Below are 17,174 nucleotides of genomic sequence, written 5' to 3'. Positions count from 1 at the left end.
AGTTCATAATGAGGGGTTCTCGTCTGTGCCCCACCCCCGGGAGAGGCACTCATCCCCTCAGAACCCAAGGTCCTCGTTGTAAATGGGGATGTTGACCCATTTTCCGGATTGTCTTGCGAATTCACTGTGAGCCTGTGGGTGACGTACTGGGTGGCTGGGGAGGCACTGGCGGCCAGTCACCCGGAACTGTGGTAGCTGCTGTTGGGGTTCCCTTTGTCCTGGGTGCCCCAGGATTGTTCTTCAGGATGGTCAGCCCTGGATTTTTGCCCCAGCCTCCCTCTGCCCTCTTAACAGTGCTCTCTGAGCTCCCTCACCTCCTGGCCCCTCCTGGGCCCTGGTTCACTGGCCTGTGGCTTCCTGTCAGACTGCCCACCTCAAGGGCCCAGATGTCCCCAGCACGGGCTTGCCACAGGGGTGATAGGCACTGTCACCACCCACGTCTTCACTGGCATTATTGAGTATTTGCAGCGTGCTGAGTGCTTCTGATCTGGTTCTGCCTATTGTCTTCACAACAGCCCAGTCAAGTAGCTTCTGTTAGTGTCCCGTTTTATGGATAGGCAGACTGAGGTTGGAGAGGGTTGGGTCAGAAGCCTCAGCCACAGAGTCAGAGGTGGCAGGTGTGTTGCCTTCTGAGTTGGGCTTCCACCTCCTGCCACCTCGCCCCGGGAGTCCTTGGCCTCTGTCCCCTGCAGCCCCTGGCCCGGACCAGCCCGTGATGGCGCTCTGGAAGGACTGGCTGGCCACGGACTCTCCCAGGTTGGGGAGTGGTCCAAGAAGCCACAACTCCACAGCCCATGCCCTTAGGCACCTTGTGTCCCTCTGTTCCTGTCCCCCGCTTTCTGAAATGAGCCATTGGTTGAATGCTGCCCAAGCTCTCCTCTGGTTTCTAGATTCCCTGCACTTGATTTTAAATTGTCTTTATTAAAATAGTTTTTTAAAAGATTTATTTATTCATGAGAGACACAGAGAGAGGCAGAGATACAGGCAGAGGGAGAAGCAGGCCCCATGCAGGGAGCCTGACACGGGACTCGATCCCAGGACTCCAGGATCACAACCTGAGCTGAAGGCAGCGCTAAACCGCTGAGCCACCCGGGCTGCCCTTAAGTTGTCTTTATTAAGAAATAGTAAACTGATGTCTGTGGACTCAGCATGTCCCTTTGGTCTGAGCTCTGAGGCTTAGGAAGGTCAGAGAGAACATGTTGGGTGGCAGGTGAGGTGGTCACGGGCACAGGAAAGAGGCACCTGGGGTTTCGCAACGTCTCTGGCTTTGGAGCCTGCCCGATGTCTATTTGACCTCATCGCTGTTCCCTGAGGTCACCAGCCAGCTGGTTGGGACTGAGAGGCCCAGCCAGGACCCAGCCATGTGCGTCACCCTGTCCTTTGTTCTTTCTCTTCTGTCCATCCAGACTTTGGACTCTGTTTCTTGCCTGGACTCTGACGACACAGTGATGTGCATCGCTGCCCACAGAATGTCAGATGGAGAATGGGGAAGGACTTTAGGGTCGGGGAGCAGCTGGCTGTCAGCCTAGCTGAAAGGTTTGCCCTGGTGGATTGTAGGAAGGAAGGGGAAGGTGCGGCGGGCCCGGCCCCAGCTACTGGCAAAAGCTGTTACTGGTGCCCCTTGGCGTTCCTGGTCGAATGGTGACACCAGCATGTGGGATGGCCCACGGCATGCCCACACCTGGAGAGCAGAGGACCAGGCACTGCTGTTACCCCATGTCATGGCTGGGATTCAGGGACCCCAAGAGTCTGGTGTCTGGATGCCTGGCCAAAGGCATTTGCCGGGTGCAAGTGCAGGACCCCAGCTGGGAAGCCAGACCTATTCTCACGGGGCAAAAACCCTTCTGTGGCTGCTCGAGCCACGAGGCGGCTCCCTGACCCCAGCTGAGGCCCATTATTGGGGCACTTGGGGAGCCAGGCTGGGTCCCTCCCTGAATCAGTGTGGGCGCCTCTTGGTAGGCGTCAGTGACTGTTTTTCTGCTGCAAAACTGTTCCTGTTCCACTCGCTCCTGTTTGACCTTCTATTTTAAAAAATTGGGTTCTTAGAGCAAATAAGTACTTTGCAGGATTCACTTCTTCCAAATGTGTGTTTTCAATCCCTGTGGCTTTCCATGAGAGAAGCAGCCAGAGATCTTAAAGTCAGACAGCAGCTGGCACGGCCGTAGAGCGCTGCTCAGGCTCGCATCTGGGTGCCATCAGGGTCGCTGGGACTGGGGTTCGCTGGGGGCCTTGGCCAGGCGCTGCCACCCGTGTTTTGGTTCATAACACCCCCCTGAGGTGCTGTGAATGTCACTTCCTCTCTGTAAGGAAACTGAGGCATAGCTTTGTTTATCTGCTGCTGTTCCCCTTTTAGTAGTCATGCCCCCTGCCCCACCAGAGAACCTCTTGAGCTGTGGCCCCAGGGGCAGAGCAGGCCAAGGCAAGGATGGGGGGACTCCCCCTCTGTGACCCTCAGTCTCCCCCTCCTGGTCACTTGTCATGCGGGAGAGGGTTCCTGACCCCTGAAGTAGAGGTGGTGGTGGCCCCAGCTGGAGACCAGAGCTCTGGCCCAGGGCAGCCTAGGGGGGCCTCATTCAGCTCTCGGGGGACCAGCCTCGGAAGGAGAGAACCAAAGAAAGCACACTCAGCTTTCTCTTGAGGCAGAGAAGTCACCCGTCCCCTCTAGGCACTAACTTCATTTGTCATAAGTCTAACCTGCCAGCCGGTGGCCTCATCTTCTCATCCAGGACCTGCTCAGCTCGAGGCCTCCTCCCTCCACCGTCCCGTAGAGGCCTCTCCTCCTGGGTGGGGCGTGGGGATTACCTGGGAGCATGGGCTTTCTTCCCGAGCTCCTCTGGGTACCGGAATGATGTGGTTCCTTTACCAGGTGGGCCCATCAGATCTGCAATTTGGGTGAGTTGGGGACTCCCACAGAAAGGCATTGTCACCCTCCAAGAGCTGTGAAGATGGGCTGTGCCTGGGCACCTGGGGGATTGGGGTCCGGGGGCTTCCTGGAGGAAGGGAAGCATGAACCTGGCCTTAAAGGATGACTTAAGGTGTGCCTGTAGTCAGCAGCCTCTGGGTGACCGGAGGCCTTGTTGGGTCCCACGAAGGTGACAGCTTCCCCAGGGCTTGTGAGGAGGGAGGATGGGCACAGTCAGCAGGGCCTTGTCTGGGGCAGCCTTCTTGCCCCCCCCGCCCCCGGGTGGCCTCCCCTCCCAGCCCCTCTGTGGCGAGCCAGAGAGGACAGTGGGCTGTGGAGCTATGCCAAGGTCGGTCAGGATGTCCAGTAATCGCCCTAGTGCTCTACCTGCTATGGAGCCATAATGAGAGGGTTTCCATTATTTTCGGGTGAGCGCCCCTGGCAGATGCCGACAGCCAGCAGATGTGTGAGGTCCGAGGTGATTTGCAAGGGACCAGTTCATGTGATGCACAATAATTGCACCAGGCGACGTTGTCACTCAGAGGCTCGTCCTGGCCTGCCGGGATGAGGTAAAGGTCAGTTCAAAGATCTGGTGTGGCTGCAGGAAGTGGGGGCAAATCCCACTCTCGTGGGACTCCTGGGGAGGAGGGGGCAGCAGGCTGAGGTGGTGCCCGGGGTCTCAAAGGGGCAGTGTGGCCAGAGCCCCACCCGGGGACATCAGAGCCCCACAATAGAACACCTGTTCCAGGAGTTCTTGGGTTTTGGGGGTGTGTGAGGTTAGCAGCCTGTCCTGGAGCTGGGCCCAGCCTGATGCTGAGATCCTGGAAAGTTGCTCTCCCGCTCTTGCTTGCAGGCTATGCTCAAGTCCCGAAGCCGTGCCTGGCTGGAGCTCTCCTGACATTCTGAATCCTTGTGGTCTAGGGCCCCTAAGGCCAAATCTGTGACATCTGGCAGCAGACCTGGCGGGAGATGCTGAGGATTTGGTTCTCTGGCTGTCGTGTCTGTTCACGCTGCCACAACAGAAAACCACAGGCTGGGGGGGCTTCCAGCAGACTTTATTGGGAAGCCCAAGATCTAGTGCCAGCAGGGTCTGTTTCTGGTGAAAGTTCTCTTCCCGGTTTCTAGGGGCTGCTGTCCTCATGTGGCCGCCTCTGTGCAGCAGAGAGAGATCTCTGGCATGTCTTCTAAGGACACTAATCCTGTCCTATCACAGCCCCAGCCTCCTGACCTCACTTAGCCCCCATTACCTCCTTAGGGCTGCAGGATGGGGGACACGACTCGGCCCAGAGCACTGGCCATTCAGGGCCTTCCCTTCAGTGCCAACCCGTCATCTCACAATCTTGTCCCCCGAGCACACTCATGTGTGCTCCACGCACGCCCCTGGGCTGCTGTGTCTTACATGACACTTCCCTTATTGGGACCATGCAGGCCTGGGCACGCCACCCTGTAGCTGCCACCGTGTGGTCGGTTCACAGCCGTGGGCTCTGCTGCTCACAAGCCGCATGACTTTATTGGTCTCTGCCTCTCAGAGCCTCTGTTTTGTCAGCGGTAGAATGGGGACAGTGGTTGTCATTTCTTGGCTCATTGCTCGTTGAGCTCATACTTCAGCCTGCACGCCAGGCCCAGGGGATGTTTGTACAGAAAAAAACCACGTGGGTCTGGATGACATCAAATCACAGATGCTGATCCCGAGGCAGGGCTCAACGTAACATTGTAATCATGCTTTATTCTGTTACTAACACACACTTTCATTATTTTCAGTGATTGCGAGAAGCAGAGGGAGAACCTGGGACTCGTCCCAAATGGTCAGAAAGGGGGTGCAGTCGGCCGAGATGGGACTCACAGGGAGGGGACTTCCCGCACCTTTCGCACTCAATTTTTTCAGGGACTGATTTAATCCTAAAACCAGTACTTTGACTTTAAAGCACGTGTTTTATGAACTTAGGTGAGTATTTCAAAGGACACCCTGTGGCGGAAGTGTCCCGAAGTGAGTTGTGTTTACTCATTTGTCATCGGCATCTGAAGTCACGTTCTGAATAGCAGATGTGAGGCACTGTCATCTCACTGTCACACCGATTGTTCACTGTTCTGAGAAGGTCACATCATAATTCATTAGCAATAATTAGTCCCCCGACACCTCTGCACTTCTTCGCTCAACTGCTCCATTAACTTGGGTGCGAATCACACATTCCAGGCGCCAATCAATGAAGATCCGTCCATAACGCACAAGGTGATGCTATTAGTTACAATATATTAACTGCCTAATTTAAAAATACAAAAGCTGTCTTTATGAAGGGCAATTAACCACTAAGCGTAATTGATCATTCATAACCCTCTGATTAGGAAAGACAAATATTAAGAAAGGACTGAACCACCTGGGCTGTTGATTAAGACACGGTTAGACTTGAGGTGTGTGTTCACTGTGTTGATGGTAGATCTACAGATTCCTTTCCAAGGGGCACCTGTCAGCTCCAGTGCTTGGAGGGTCAGGAGGCTCATCATCACGTGGGAACACCTGCCTGTTTCTGATGGGGCTTGTGAGGGGGCTGGAGGCCCAGGACACCCTTGGGGGAGGCAGTAGGTGTGTGGTACTAAGGAAGGGTCCCTCTCACTGGTTGTCATTTGGATTTTTTCATCACTCAGTCGTTTAGCAGTTGGGAGCCTGCTGCGTGCCGGCCCTGTGTGAAGCAGGGATGCCGAGAATGAACCAGATGTCATTCTTGATCTCATGGAGCACAGAGGTCTGGGAGAGAGACAATAAACAAAGATAAAAGTTGGAATTGGAGATACTGGTTAGCGTTATAAAGAAAGAAAAATACTGGCAGAGGTAGGATGAGGGCAGCATCACACAGGGTGGACAAGCAGACATTGGAGAGACCTGCCGCCTTTTCCCAGGTCTGTCATCACTAAGGAGCATTGCATTTGGAGCTCCCTCCCCCCCAGGATGGTGCAGATTGCCTGAGGCATCCCTACCCATTCAATGAGCCTCCTCTCCAGCCTCATTTTCTGGCTCTGCTTCCATACCCTGGGCTGCTCGAAGATTCTGACGCCTGACCAGGTCCCAGGAAGGCAGGGCCTGCATTGCAACTGCTGCTCCCGCTGCTCCACCCACCCTTCCCTGGCCATCTTGTTTGCACGATTGGAGTTGGAGTTGGCTCTTCTGGGAAGTCTTTTCTGAGACCCCATCCTGAGAGGAGACCTTTCCGTGCTCTGGACCCACCTTTGTGGGGTAGCTGTGGTGGATGTGCTTCCTGTTCCTGACTCTGTATCAGTTCCAGGACCCGTGTTAGGGCCAAGTAGGAATTAGCCCATGTCCCCGGCGCCTCAGATCCAGGGAGAGGGACAGAAACTTCTTGACCTTTCTAAGACTCAGTGTCATCACTCCTAAAGCAGGATAGAAAGTAAGTTACCACTGGGGTTGAGGCAGAGTTGCATTTTTAGGGTCTCACTTGCCCAGATGGAGGTTGATTTCAAGTCCATAGCTCAAGTAAACTGGGTCACCTCCGTGTTACTTCTGCACATGGGCCATCTGTGAGTACGAAATTGGAGTGTGTAGCTCTTGTACATGGGTATTTATTGATAAATAATAAATGATAAGTTATGTACTTAACACTGTATTAAATGTACTATTTATATCATAAAAAATGTAAAATCTGAAAGGATGGCTGAAAAGTAAAGATGTCTTCCTGTGTGTTTGGAGACCGTTGACATGGATGTATTTAGAGACCTTTTTTTTTCTTTTAAGATTTTACTTATTCATGAGAGACGCACAGAGAGAGGCAGAGACACAGGCAGAGGGAGAAGCAGGCTCCCTGCGGGGAGCCCAATGTGGGACTCGATCCTCGATCCTGGGGTCACATCCTGGATCCTGGGGTCACACCCTGAGCTGAAGGCAGACGCTCAGCCGCTGAGCCACCCAGGCGTCCCTAGAGACCTATTTAGAACAGTGCTAGGTGGCGATTAGTATACTCAGTTAATTTTCCTAGGGTTTCCCAGGCCACCTGGCTTGTAGCCTGGGGTCTTTTCCACGACCCCACACGGCAGCTCTGCACAGATGCTGAGTAGGACTCTCCTCTTGCCCTGGCCGAGGCTTGTCCAGGGAGGGCTGTGTGTTTAGGCCCTGGGCCCACGTGGACAGCTGCCATCATACTTGACCCCTTGCTTGGGGGCTCAGCCATGCCGGCCTCCTTTCCCGTGCAGTCCGCTCTTCCCTCCGCTGGGTGCTGCTCCTTTGCCTCCTCCTAACCCCCTTCTGTCTCTTCATCCCGATCCAGTCCTTCAGAGCACCTCTCTGTCCACAATCACAAATCCCCCTTCCTTTGCCAAGTTTCCTCCCACTGCCTGGCCTGTGGCCCCCTTGGGGAGCCTGCCTGTGGTCCCAGGTTACAGTTCTGGGCACTGGCCCCCAGCCAGACACTTAGTAGGTGCTCAGTAACTGGAAGGGCTGGATGTTGTTGCATCTGGGACCTCTTTAGGCATCTGCTTTGTGGCTTTGCATTCCGAGAACCTGCCCAAATGCAGTCAGGATGCAGCAGGTATCCTGGGAGCTCAGGAAAGAAGAAATGTGCATGTAGCTGGCCTGCCACAGCATCTCCGGGTCGTCTGAGGTTAATGCTGGGCTTGCAGGGGCTCCCTGGGTCCCCTCTGTCCATCCCGGGATCATCTGTGTACCTAATGAACATCTGGCAAACCCTTCTTCAGCGACAGCAATGAGAAGACACACCTGAGCCTGGTCCCTCAGCCTTGGCACTTTAGGGGAAGTATGGATCCAGAGTTAATTAGGCATACGTAGCTCACCTGTAGAGTGCAAGTGCTAATCACAGTGGAATGGTCCAGAGAAATTACTGTGGACATTCACAGGTGACCTCTAACCAGGCTGGGTGGGTGGAGTGGTGGAGGGGACATGTCCAGGGGGTCTCTGGAGGTGTTTGAATTGCCACGTGTGGAGAGGCAGTGTGTCCTAGGAGAGGGAACAGGGATGTGTCCCAGGAGTGGGGATGTGTCACAGAGAGAGTGCAGATGTGTTCTAGGTAGAGGGATTAGACGGGATGCGTCCCGGATGGAGGGTGTGGAGATGAGCCCTAGGCAGAGAGTGGGCACATACCCCGGGTGGAAGCAGGAGGTGTGTGTCCCGTGTGGGAGTGGAGGGAATGTGTCCTAGGCCGTTGGTGTAGAGATGTTTCTCTGATGAAGAGGTGGGGACCTGTCCCAGGCGGAGGGAGCAGGGATGCGCCCCGGGCGACAAGCTCAGTGAGGACGGAGAGGAGGGGTGTGGGGCATGGTCGGGCTTCCCTGGAAAGGGTGGGCTCCAGCTCAGCAACCCCGTCCAGCACCCGAGGGTCAGCCGAGGCTGGCCTCAGGGAGCTGCCGCCGCCTGGCCCTCGCTGGAGGTCCCGATTGCCCTTGGGCAGGGACCACCTAGCTTCCTCCCCGGAGGTCACATGTCCCAGTGCTGACAGCACCCCCTGCCTTTGTTCCCACTTCCAGATTGAAGCGGTCCCGGCTGAAGGTGAGGTTCTGCACCAACGAGAGCCAGAAGTCCCGGGGCAACCTGGTGGGGCTGCTTCGACGCCTGGGCTTCGACATCTCAGAGGGCGAGGTGACCGCCCCGGCCCCGGCCGCCTCCCTGATCCTGAAGGAGCGAGGCCTGCGGCCACACCTGCTTGTCCATGACGGTAAGCCCGCTGGACCCTGAGCATGGTGGCGGCTGAGAGAGGGTGTCCCTCTCACCTGTCCCAAGCCACTGGGAAGGACATGAACACTTGGCTCCTGCCGCTGGTGCTCATGGGCCTGTGAGGTGGAAACCTCGTGGGCTTCCTGCTGGGGACCAGAACCCTTGCACCCCCGGCCTCACACCAGAGGATTCTTAGAGGCATGTTCCTGTCGAAGCAGTTTTTGCAGAGCAAAACCCTGAGCCTGCTTTCTTTGTTCTAGAATGGACTGAGGGGGCAGGGAATTGTCAAGGGGGCAGAATTCTAGCTTTCAGGGTTTGGGGGAGCAGGTAGGAAGGGAGGCTACCCCCCAGCCTTTCCCCCTCACCCCCAACCCTGAACTTGAACTCTTTGTGAAAACCAGCTCTGCTCTGGCAAATGGCACCAGGTTTACATCCTGATCTTAGTCTAAATGCAAGGAAAGAGCCCTTTTGACCCTCAGTGGGGAGTTTTTCTGGAAAGAAATGGAAGGAGCAATATTATCTGCTGCCTTCTGAATATTTAAAAAGAAGAAACATAAGCAGTGCTTCAGAATTCAGGACACTTCCCTGTCGATGCACTGAGCCCTCTTTCTTCCCCTGAACTTGGTATTTTTATTTAGGAACCACTGGCAGAAGCAAGCATACTTTTCTGCCTCCCGGCAGGAGTGGGGCCCCCAGAGGTTGAGGGTGCTCCCTGAAAGGCCTGAGTGTCAAATCCATAGCGCTGGTGCCAGTTGAGGGCAACATGCCCAGCCTTTAGAAATCCTCTTTCTCAAAATCCTTCCTCTGTGATCTGGGATCTCTGCCAGTGTCTTTAGAACAGGTCCTCAAAGAAAGAGAAAAACTTAAGAAAGAAAATACCCACCCCTGGGGCAAAGGGAGGGATGGGGGTGGAATGAGGTGGGAAGAGGAGGGAAATTCAGGATTTGCCTTGAAGGGCTCCTTAATCGATGAGTTCGAGGAGCTGATATTAGAGCTTGAGCAGATGCACCTCCTCGGCTGCAGTCCTGCATCTGTTTTCCATAAATATGCCTGTGTTTTCAGACTTCGAATCTTTTTCCAAGTTTTATCGTTGATGGATTCCACCCCCCGCAACATTTTATTATGAAATTTTCAAACATACAACAAAGTTAAAGGAATTCTACTGGGAATATTTATATGCTCATCACCATGACTTTACCAATGACATTTTACTGTATTTTCTTCATTATTATGTCTACCCATCCCTTCGTCCAACTTTTCATCTCATCTTTTTTCTTAAGATTTATTTGTTTATTGGAGTGGCATAGTGGGGGAGGGGCAGGGCGAGGGAGAGACAAACTAAGCAGACTCTGTGCTGACTGTGGAGCCTGACACAGGCCTTGATCCCACGACCCTGAGATCATGACCTGAGCCAAAATCAAGAGTCGGACACTTAACTGAGCCACCCAGGCGCCCCTTCATCTTATCTTTTTGATGCATTTCAAGGTAAATAGCAGATGTCGGTACACATCCTCAAAACACTTCAGCACATCATTAACTAGAGTTCAACATCTGTTTACATTTTGTTCTCTTGATATAAAATTTATCCACAGTGAAGTACAAAAATCTCAAGTGTACTTCTGCTGAGTTTTGACAGACGTCCACTCTGTGTATCCCAGACCCCTGTCGTGCTCATGATCTAGAACTTTACCATCACCCTGAAAGGTGCTGCCTGGCCAATCCCCATCCCCTGACCCTTCAGAGACACACACTGCTTTGATTTTTTTTTTTTTCTGGTTATGAATAAGTTTGCCTCGGGTGGATTTTTATATAAATAGAATCATCCAGGGGATCCGTGGGTGGTTCAGGGTTTTAGCACCTGCCTTCAGCCCAGGGCATGATCCTGGAGTCCCAGGGCCTGATCCTGGAGTCCCGGGATCGAGTCCCACATCGGGCTCCCTATATGGAGCCTGCTTCTCCCTCTGCCTGTGTTTCTGCCTCTCTCTGTCTCTCTCTCTTTGTCTCTCATGAATAAATAAATAAAATCTTAAAAAAAAAAAAGAAAAGAACCATCCAGTATCTAGTTGTGTCAGGGGTTCTCCAGACCACAGGCCACCCTGAGGCTTGATGATTTGCTGGAAGGACTCACAGGTCTCAGAACAGTTGTCAGACTCACTTACCAAAAAAACACAGATTAAACTCAGCAAAGGGGGGAAAGGCGAACGAACTCCAGGAGAATCCAGGTGCCACCTTCCAGCGGTCCCCACCCTTGGAGTTGCCCTGAGACACACTTAATTCTCTAGCAGAGCTGTGTGACGGTACCTGCGACGTGTCATCACCCGCAGAAGCTCCCTGGAGCCTCTTATCCAGGGTTTTGATTAAGGGTCGGTCAGGTAGGCACACAGCACCTGTGGACTGACCTTGGCTATTCAATCTCCAGGCCCCCAGGGCCTCAGGCATGGAAAAAAACTCTTGATTTTTTTTTTTTTAATACTTTATTTATTTACTGGAGAGAGAGCAGAAGAGGGGCGAGGGGCAGAGGGAGAGGGAGAAGCAGACACTCTGTTGAGCGGGGAACCGACATGGGGCTCGATCCCAGGACCCCGGGATCATGACCTGAGCCGAAGGCAGATGCTTCACCAACTGAGCCCCCCAGGTGCCCTGAGGACAGCCTTTCTTTGGAATCCACGGGGTCAGAGCAGCCCCAACAATACTGTAGTTGGGATGTAGCCGTATGGTTGCAGGTATTTACTCTTTTTGGTTGCAGAGTGCTACTCCGTTAAGTGAACATACCACGGTTGGTCTTTCCCCTGTTGATGGACACCTGGCTATTTGCAGGTTTGGGCTATTAGGGAAGAAGTCTGCTAGGAGTGCTTCTTCACAGTCCTTTTGGGTAAATACCTAGGAGTGGAATTGCTGGGTCAGAGGGTAAGTGGCTCTTCAGTTTTTATCAGAAACAGCTAGCCTTTCTCCAGAGGACTTTATGTTCCCGCCAGCTGGCTGTTGCAGGCACCCTGCCTCCCCACCAGCACTTGGTGGTGTCTGTCTTCGTAAATCTTGGCATTCTGGCAGGTAGGACGGGTTATCATGTGGTTACTTCGGTTTTTAAAGGCAGCAAGGTCAATGTCTTTTTTTTCTTTTAAAGATTTTATTTATTCATGAGAGAGAGAGAGAGAGGCAGAGACACAGGCAGAGGGAGAAGCAGGCTCCACGCAGGGAGCCCAATGTGGGACTCGATCCGAGGACCCCAGGATCATGCCCTGAGCCGAAGGCAGACGCTCAACCGCTGAGCCACCCAGGCGTCCCTGAGCCACGCAGGTGTCCCAAGGTCAATGTCTAATACCAAGATAGGCGAGAGTGTGTTTTGTCCTAGGAACTGGAGGCATAAGGTCACTGACTCAGTTTATCCTTGCAACTTTCCGGATTTTAATTTAAAATTGAGAGCAGAGAAGGCAAAGGAGGAAGAGGCTTTGCTAAGGGGATTAGTGAGCAGGGACAGCAGGAATCAGCTGTTGCTCCTTCTTTTCAGCACCTGTATATGTCTCAGCTTTCCTGTCTTCTGTGGGGTTGGGCCAGAATGTTCAGTGTCCTTACAGTTTGGGTCCAGCTGTACCAACCCTATAAAGGTTGCCAGCAGCCTCATTTCAGTCTATATCCGGGAATCTGTGTCTTCTAGGCAAATATTCCTACTCAGTTACAGAGCTCTGGGTTTCCTGCCTGTGGGTATGAAGTGAGTAGCCCCTGGGGTAATGCCGGTATTGGGGTGGGAGCCCCAGGGACAGGCCCATCTTTCTCCTAACAAACCCTAACTGTGGGGAAGGGAATTCCTTTGTCTATAAAGTGGGAATAATACCCCTACCTTGCCCACCTCCTGTACAGCTGTGAGGATCAGGATGCACGTCTGAGAACGGGGCAGGCACACGTGGCTGACAGGTGTCCCTGGGAGGAGGTAGGAGGTAGGCCACATCACCCCAGGGCTTTATCCCTCCTTCTCTTTCCAGGAGTCCGCTCAGAATTTGATCAGAATGACATGTCCAACCCCAACTGTGTGGTCATTGCAGATGCCGGAGAAGCCTTTTCTTACCAAAACATGAATAAAGCCTTTCAGGTGCTCATGGAGCTGGAAAATCCTGTGCTCATATCTCTGGGAAAAGGGTAAGTCAGCTTCAGGAGGAGCGTTTCTGGCTGCTTTGACGACACTCTGTGGGTCTCTGGCTTACGGAATCAGTAAACGGTGCTGAAAAGAGGGTGTGGGGTGGGCGCAGGCTTTGCCTAATGCCTTTTTCTTGCTTTTTTTCGTCATTTCTTCCTTCCTTTCTTTTAATAACTTGTGAGGAAATGAGGATCCTGACTTCAGGAGCTGGTTGGTCAGGCTGCCGTGTGGGCACTGGGCTGGGAGGGGCTGGAGCCGGGCAGGGTCACTGCGGACGGGGGGGTGGGGGGCGCCCATCGAGGTCTCAGAGCGCAAGTGCTGACTGTCCGAAGGTTAGGGGGGTTTGCACGGGATACCACACTAGGCACGAAGATTGTGTCCAGGGGACACCGACATAGTGAAGAGAGGGCTCGAGGGCCGGGCCTAGTGAGGAATGCTCTGGGCCGGGCTCCACATCTCTGGGCACAGATCTCTGTAAAGTCATGATTTTGTTACCAGCATTTTCCTCTGAGCCTTTAGCACAGTCCTCACTGTATTTTTCTTTAAAAGAACAAACCACATTGGTTATTTTTCTCAACATCTTTTGCCACCAAGACAGCGCATGTTCATGGAAGGAAAATTAGAGCATAGAGATGAGCAAAAAGAAGAAAGCAGAAAGTATTTCCATTCCACTGCACAAGAAAACAGCTGTCAACGTGTTGCTGTGTTTCTTTCCAACTGATTTCTGGTCCAAATAAATCATTACAGAGGGACGTCCTCGGAGCATCAGTATCAAACCTGACCTAGTTTTGTCACCCGGTTTTTGTTCACCAGATAATACTTTGTGAACAACTCTCGACTCAATAAATAAACGTCTCTGTGGCGTCGTTTCCCTGTAATCTTTTTTTTTTTTTTTTTTTTTACAGGATATCCTGTAGTTTCTTAAACCGATGCCTGGTGATATCCATTAGGCTGATTCTGATCTTTACACAAAGTAAGGCCACGATAAGCATCTTTGTGCATTTAGGATGATGTGCGCATCGGAGGTGCTCCAACATGTCATCAGGTTGCTTTTCAGAAAGCTCTGTAGACTGACTCTCTTATTGACAGGCGTAGTGCTAGGATTTTAGAATCACGGGCTCATAAAGTAGTAGGGACACCGTAGAGGCTGGCCCCAGCCTCTCGTGCTCGGCAGAGATTTGGGGGCCACCTCTGAGGAAGGCTTTCCCAGCTTTGGTGCTTCTGCTCTTTGGGAGCTCCCTGCCTGGGCCTGCCGGATGGGGCCTGGCTATTGCAGTGGTCAAGGGAGGGACCTTTCTTTGGCCACCGGCCATGTCCAAGCACTTGATGTACTCATTTTGTCTAATTCCCACCACAACCCTGTGAGCTGTAGGCAGCAGCATCACTGTGTTGGAGGTGGGCTTATGGAGGTGTGAGCGCGTAAAGTAAGCCGGAGTCGCCAGCCAGGAAATGCTGACAGGGCCAGGAGTGCTACCGAGAGCCTGTACTTGTCACCTCCAGCCTATGTTTGAGAGCAGATGTTTGGCCCACACAAGATCTTAAATTGGGTGGGGAGGGGGCAAATGTGTTTAAAAACTGGGAGATTTTATATGAAATATCCAGATTTCGGGATTCTTCTTAAAAATCAAAAGATCTGATGGTTCAGGGCCCCACATTCCTGAGCACACAAAAGCTTAGATGAGGCTACTACCTCCATCAATTCCAGCTGATGGTGGACCTCACCACGTCCTGCCGTCCCCTTCACCTAGCTCACCGTCTGCTGTCACTTACCTTGCACTGTTGGTGGTTCTCATACTATCTGTTCAAGGCTCTGTCTCTAACAAAATAGGCAAACGAGATTTTTTTAAGGAAAGGAAAGGAGGATATATTTCCTTTAGGAACTAGAAATATTCTAGTGTGTTTATTATACAAATAAAATGTGTCCCTCATTAGAATTCTTCACAGAAACAGAACCGAGAGAGGCTAGGTAAGTCCAAAAGCTGCAGGGCAGGCTGGCAGGCTGGAGACGTGGCGAAGAGCTGTGGCCTGAGTCCAAAGGCTGTCTGCCGGCAGGTTCCTTCTTGCTCAGGGAGGTCACACTGTTCTGTTCGTGTCTTCAGCTGCTTGGATGAGGCCCACCATGGAATGGAGAGCAGTCTGTTTCCTCAGAGATCACTGATTTATTTATTTATTAAGATTTTATTTATTTATTTGAGAGCGAGCATGAGCGGGGATGGGGCGCAGGGGGAGAAGCAGACTCCCCGCTGAGCAGGCAGGCCGACACAAGGCTCCATCCCAGGACCCCGGATCATGATCTGAGCTAAAGGCAGCTGTTCAACTGACTGAGCCACTTGGGCATCCCCAGAGACCACTGATTTAAATATTAATCTCACTCAAGAAAGACCTTCACAGCATCATCCAGAATATTATTTGACCAAATATCTGGTGCTGTGGCCCAAATTGACAGATAAAATTCACCATCCTAGTCCCTTTCCGAGCTCACAGCCTTATAATTTAGAGCACCGCAAACCATGGAACCCGGCCTCTTCCCTCCAGTTCCAGGCTTGGTCCATCAACCGTCCCTAAAATCACCAACCCCTCACTAGAGAACAGCATAATTAAGAAGCTCTGTTATAACTCATTTACGTTAAAACTTTTTCCTTTAAAATTGTCTCTAATTGGGGCACCTGGGTGGCTCAGTGGTTGAGCATCTGCCTTTGGCTCAGGGTGTGATCCCAGGGTCCTGGGATCGAGTCCCACGTTGGGCTCCCTGTGTGGACCCTGCTTCTCCCTCTGCCTGTGTCTCTGCCTCTCTCTCTTTCTCATGAATAAATAAATAAAATCTTCAGTAAATAAATAAAATCGTTCATTATTAAACATTATTATCCCAGGTTATGGGTAGTAGTCAAAGTAGGTATGCTGTTGAAGAAGAAATGGAAACTGTCGAGTTTTAGCTTCATCATCCTGCGGTAAATTCAAGAGTAGGCAAGGGCTGGTTTTACAGACCAGCGGTCGGGGGGTGCCTCTGACTTATGGGGGCTCTGAGTTGGGTTGGGCGCCCAGAAACAAGGGACAGGGACTGACAGCTTTCCAGCCTCGGTCAGCAGCTTCTCGGGCAGCCCAAGGCCCGTTGGCGTGGGTGGGGGGGTCGTGGCCTGCGAGGGGCCGCCCTGCGCCGGGTAGGCCGAGGCACTGGGGCAGAATGTCCTCCTCCTGGAAATGGAGTGATTTACATTTGGCATCTGTTTGGATCGAGAGTGGGAATTGCCTTTGTAATTTCTTCTGTCATGCTGCCGTCAGAAAATTAAGCTGTTTACGCGACAGACTATGGAAGGTTAATGGCTCTTGTGGGAAAGGTCAAGTGGTCATTTTGAAGGGAGGCCGCACTGAATAATCGGAAGGGCAGGGGACTAAAGCATCAGATCTATCTCCTGCTCCTGCCCAGCCCTTTGCTGGTCGCTTTGGGGCCGGGACACTTGAGTCCCAACCCCGCCTGCTGTCGCCCTCGTTATGCCAGTAACAAAAGGTGGTAGGGCAAGTCTCTTCGGTTTCCTGGCTAACCTGGGCCTTTATATTTAGAAAAAAATTAACTCCGGTACTTGTATTTACCGTGTCTCTAAAAATATTTTCAGCTAACAGATGGCCTTCAAGGTGGCTTTTGGTTGTCTTGAGTGAACACCGAATAAAGAGACATTCTGGACACTGTCAAAACAAACCCGGATTCAGTTTAAAGAGAAATTGTAAGGTTTCTAATTTTGATTTATGGAAGTCAGTTTTCTTCTTTAGGCTCTAAAAATGAGCGTAACAAAGACAAGGTTTGCATTGAATATTTTAAGCCGCGTGCTCGGGTTTTCCTTCCCATCGGGACTAAATTTAAGCTTAAGAAAGTCTCGGTTCCTGTCATTTGGGAAGAAAGACTTTGGGGAGTATGGGCCAGGCCAGAAGTCCTGCTGTGGAGGTGACCTCGGGAGTATTTTCCAGAGGGAGGTACACCCAACTCCTGCCTCCTCCAGCCAGCCCAGGGCACTGGCCAGAGGCCCCTAGAATCCTCAGCTCCAAACAGAGCTGTGCCTGTTGCAACAAGGTGGCGTTGTTTTTATTTTTTTTTTAATTTTTAATTTTTTTTGGTGGTGTTGTTTTTAATTTGTCCTCTGGTTTCTGGGTCAGCCTGTCCTCACCTCTGTCCTTTGTCCCTGGCTCACCTTGATAAGTCCCTTCCTCGGGGGGGCCCTCCCTGGTCCCCTTTCTGCCCCTTCTGGGCTCCCACCACCCCCGCCTTCTCCCCTTCCCATGGCAGTCATCACACGGATGTGCAAGGGGACAAAGTGTGGTGGCCCTACGAGCACCTGGCTGAAGCCTGGGCCTGCAGCAGTGTCTGACCCCCAGGGTCCTCAGCAGGGTGCTGCTGCGTGATTCTGAGAAGGTCCTCGGGGCTGAATGATTCTGTTTCTCTCCCTTGAGCTTCAGGTCTCAGCTGTGATGTGTCC

General features: G+C 52.3%; 1 protein-coding gene across 3 annotated transcripts in view; it reads left to right on the top strand.

Annotated features, from left to right (window-relative positions):
• The window catches only part of LHPP (phospholysine phosphohistidine inorganic pyrophosphate phosphatase), a 127,026-nt gene that overhangs the window by 8,787 nt on the left and 101,065 nt on the right, over positions 1 to 17,174 (top strand). For all 3 annotated transcript variants that reach the window (XM_072804967.1, XM_072804968.1, XM_072804969.1), the window contains exons 2-3: positions 8,390 to 8,577; positions 12,557 to 12,710. In XM_072804967.1, coding sequence (XP_072661068.1) covers positions 8,390 to 8,577; positions 12,557 to 12,710 — 342 coding nt within the window. The remainder of the gene's footprint in view (positions 1 to 8,389; positions 8,578 to 12,556; positions 12,711 to 17,174) is intronic.

This window comes from Canis lupus, chromosome 29 (genome assembly GCF_048164855.1).
Source record: "Canis lupus baileyi chromosome 29, mCanLup2.hap1, whole genome shotgun sequence".
Taxonomy (NCBI): domain Eukaryota; kingdom Metazoa; phylum Chordata; class Mammalia; order Carnivora; family Canidae; genus Canis; species Canis lupus.
This window is presented reverse-complemented; position numbering and strand designations above follow the sequence as displayed.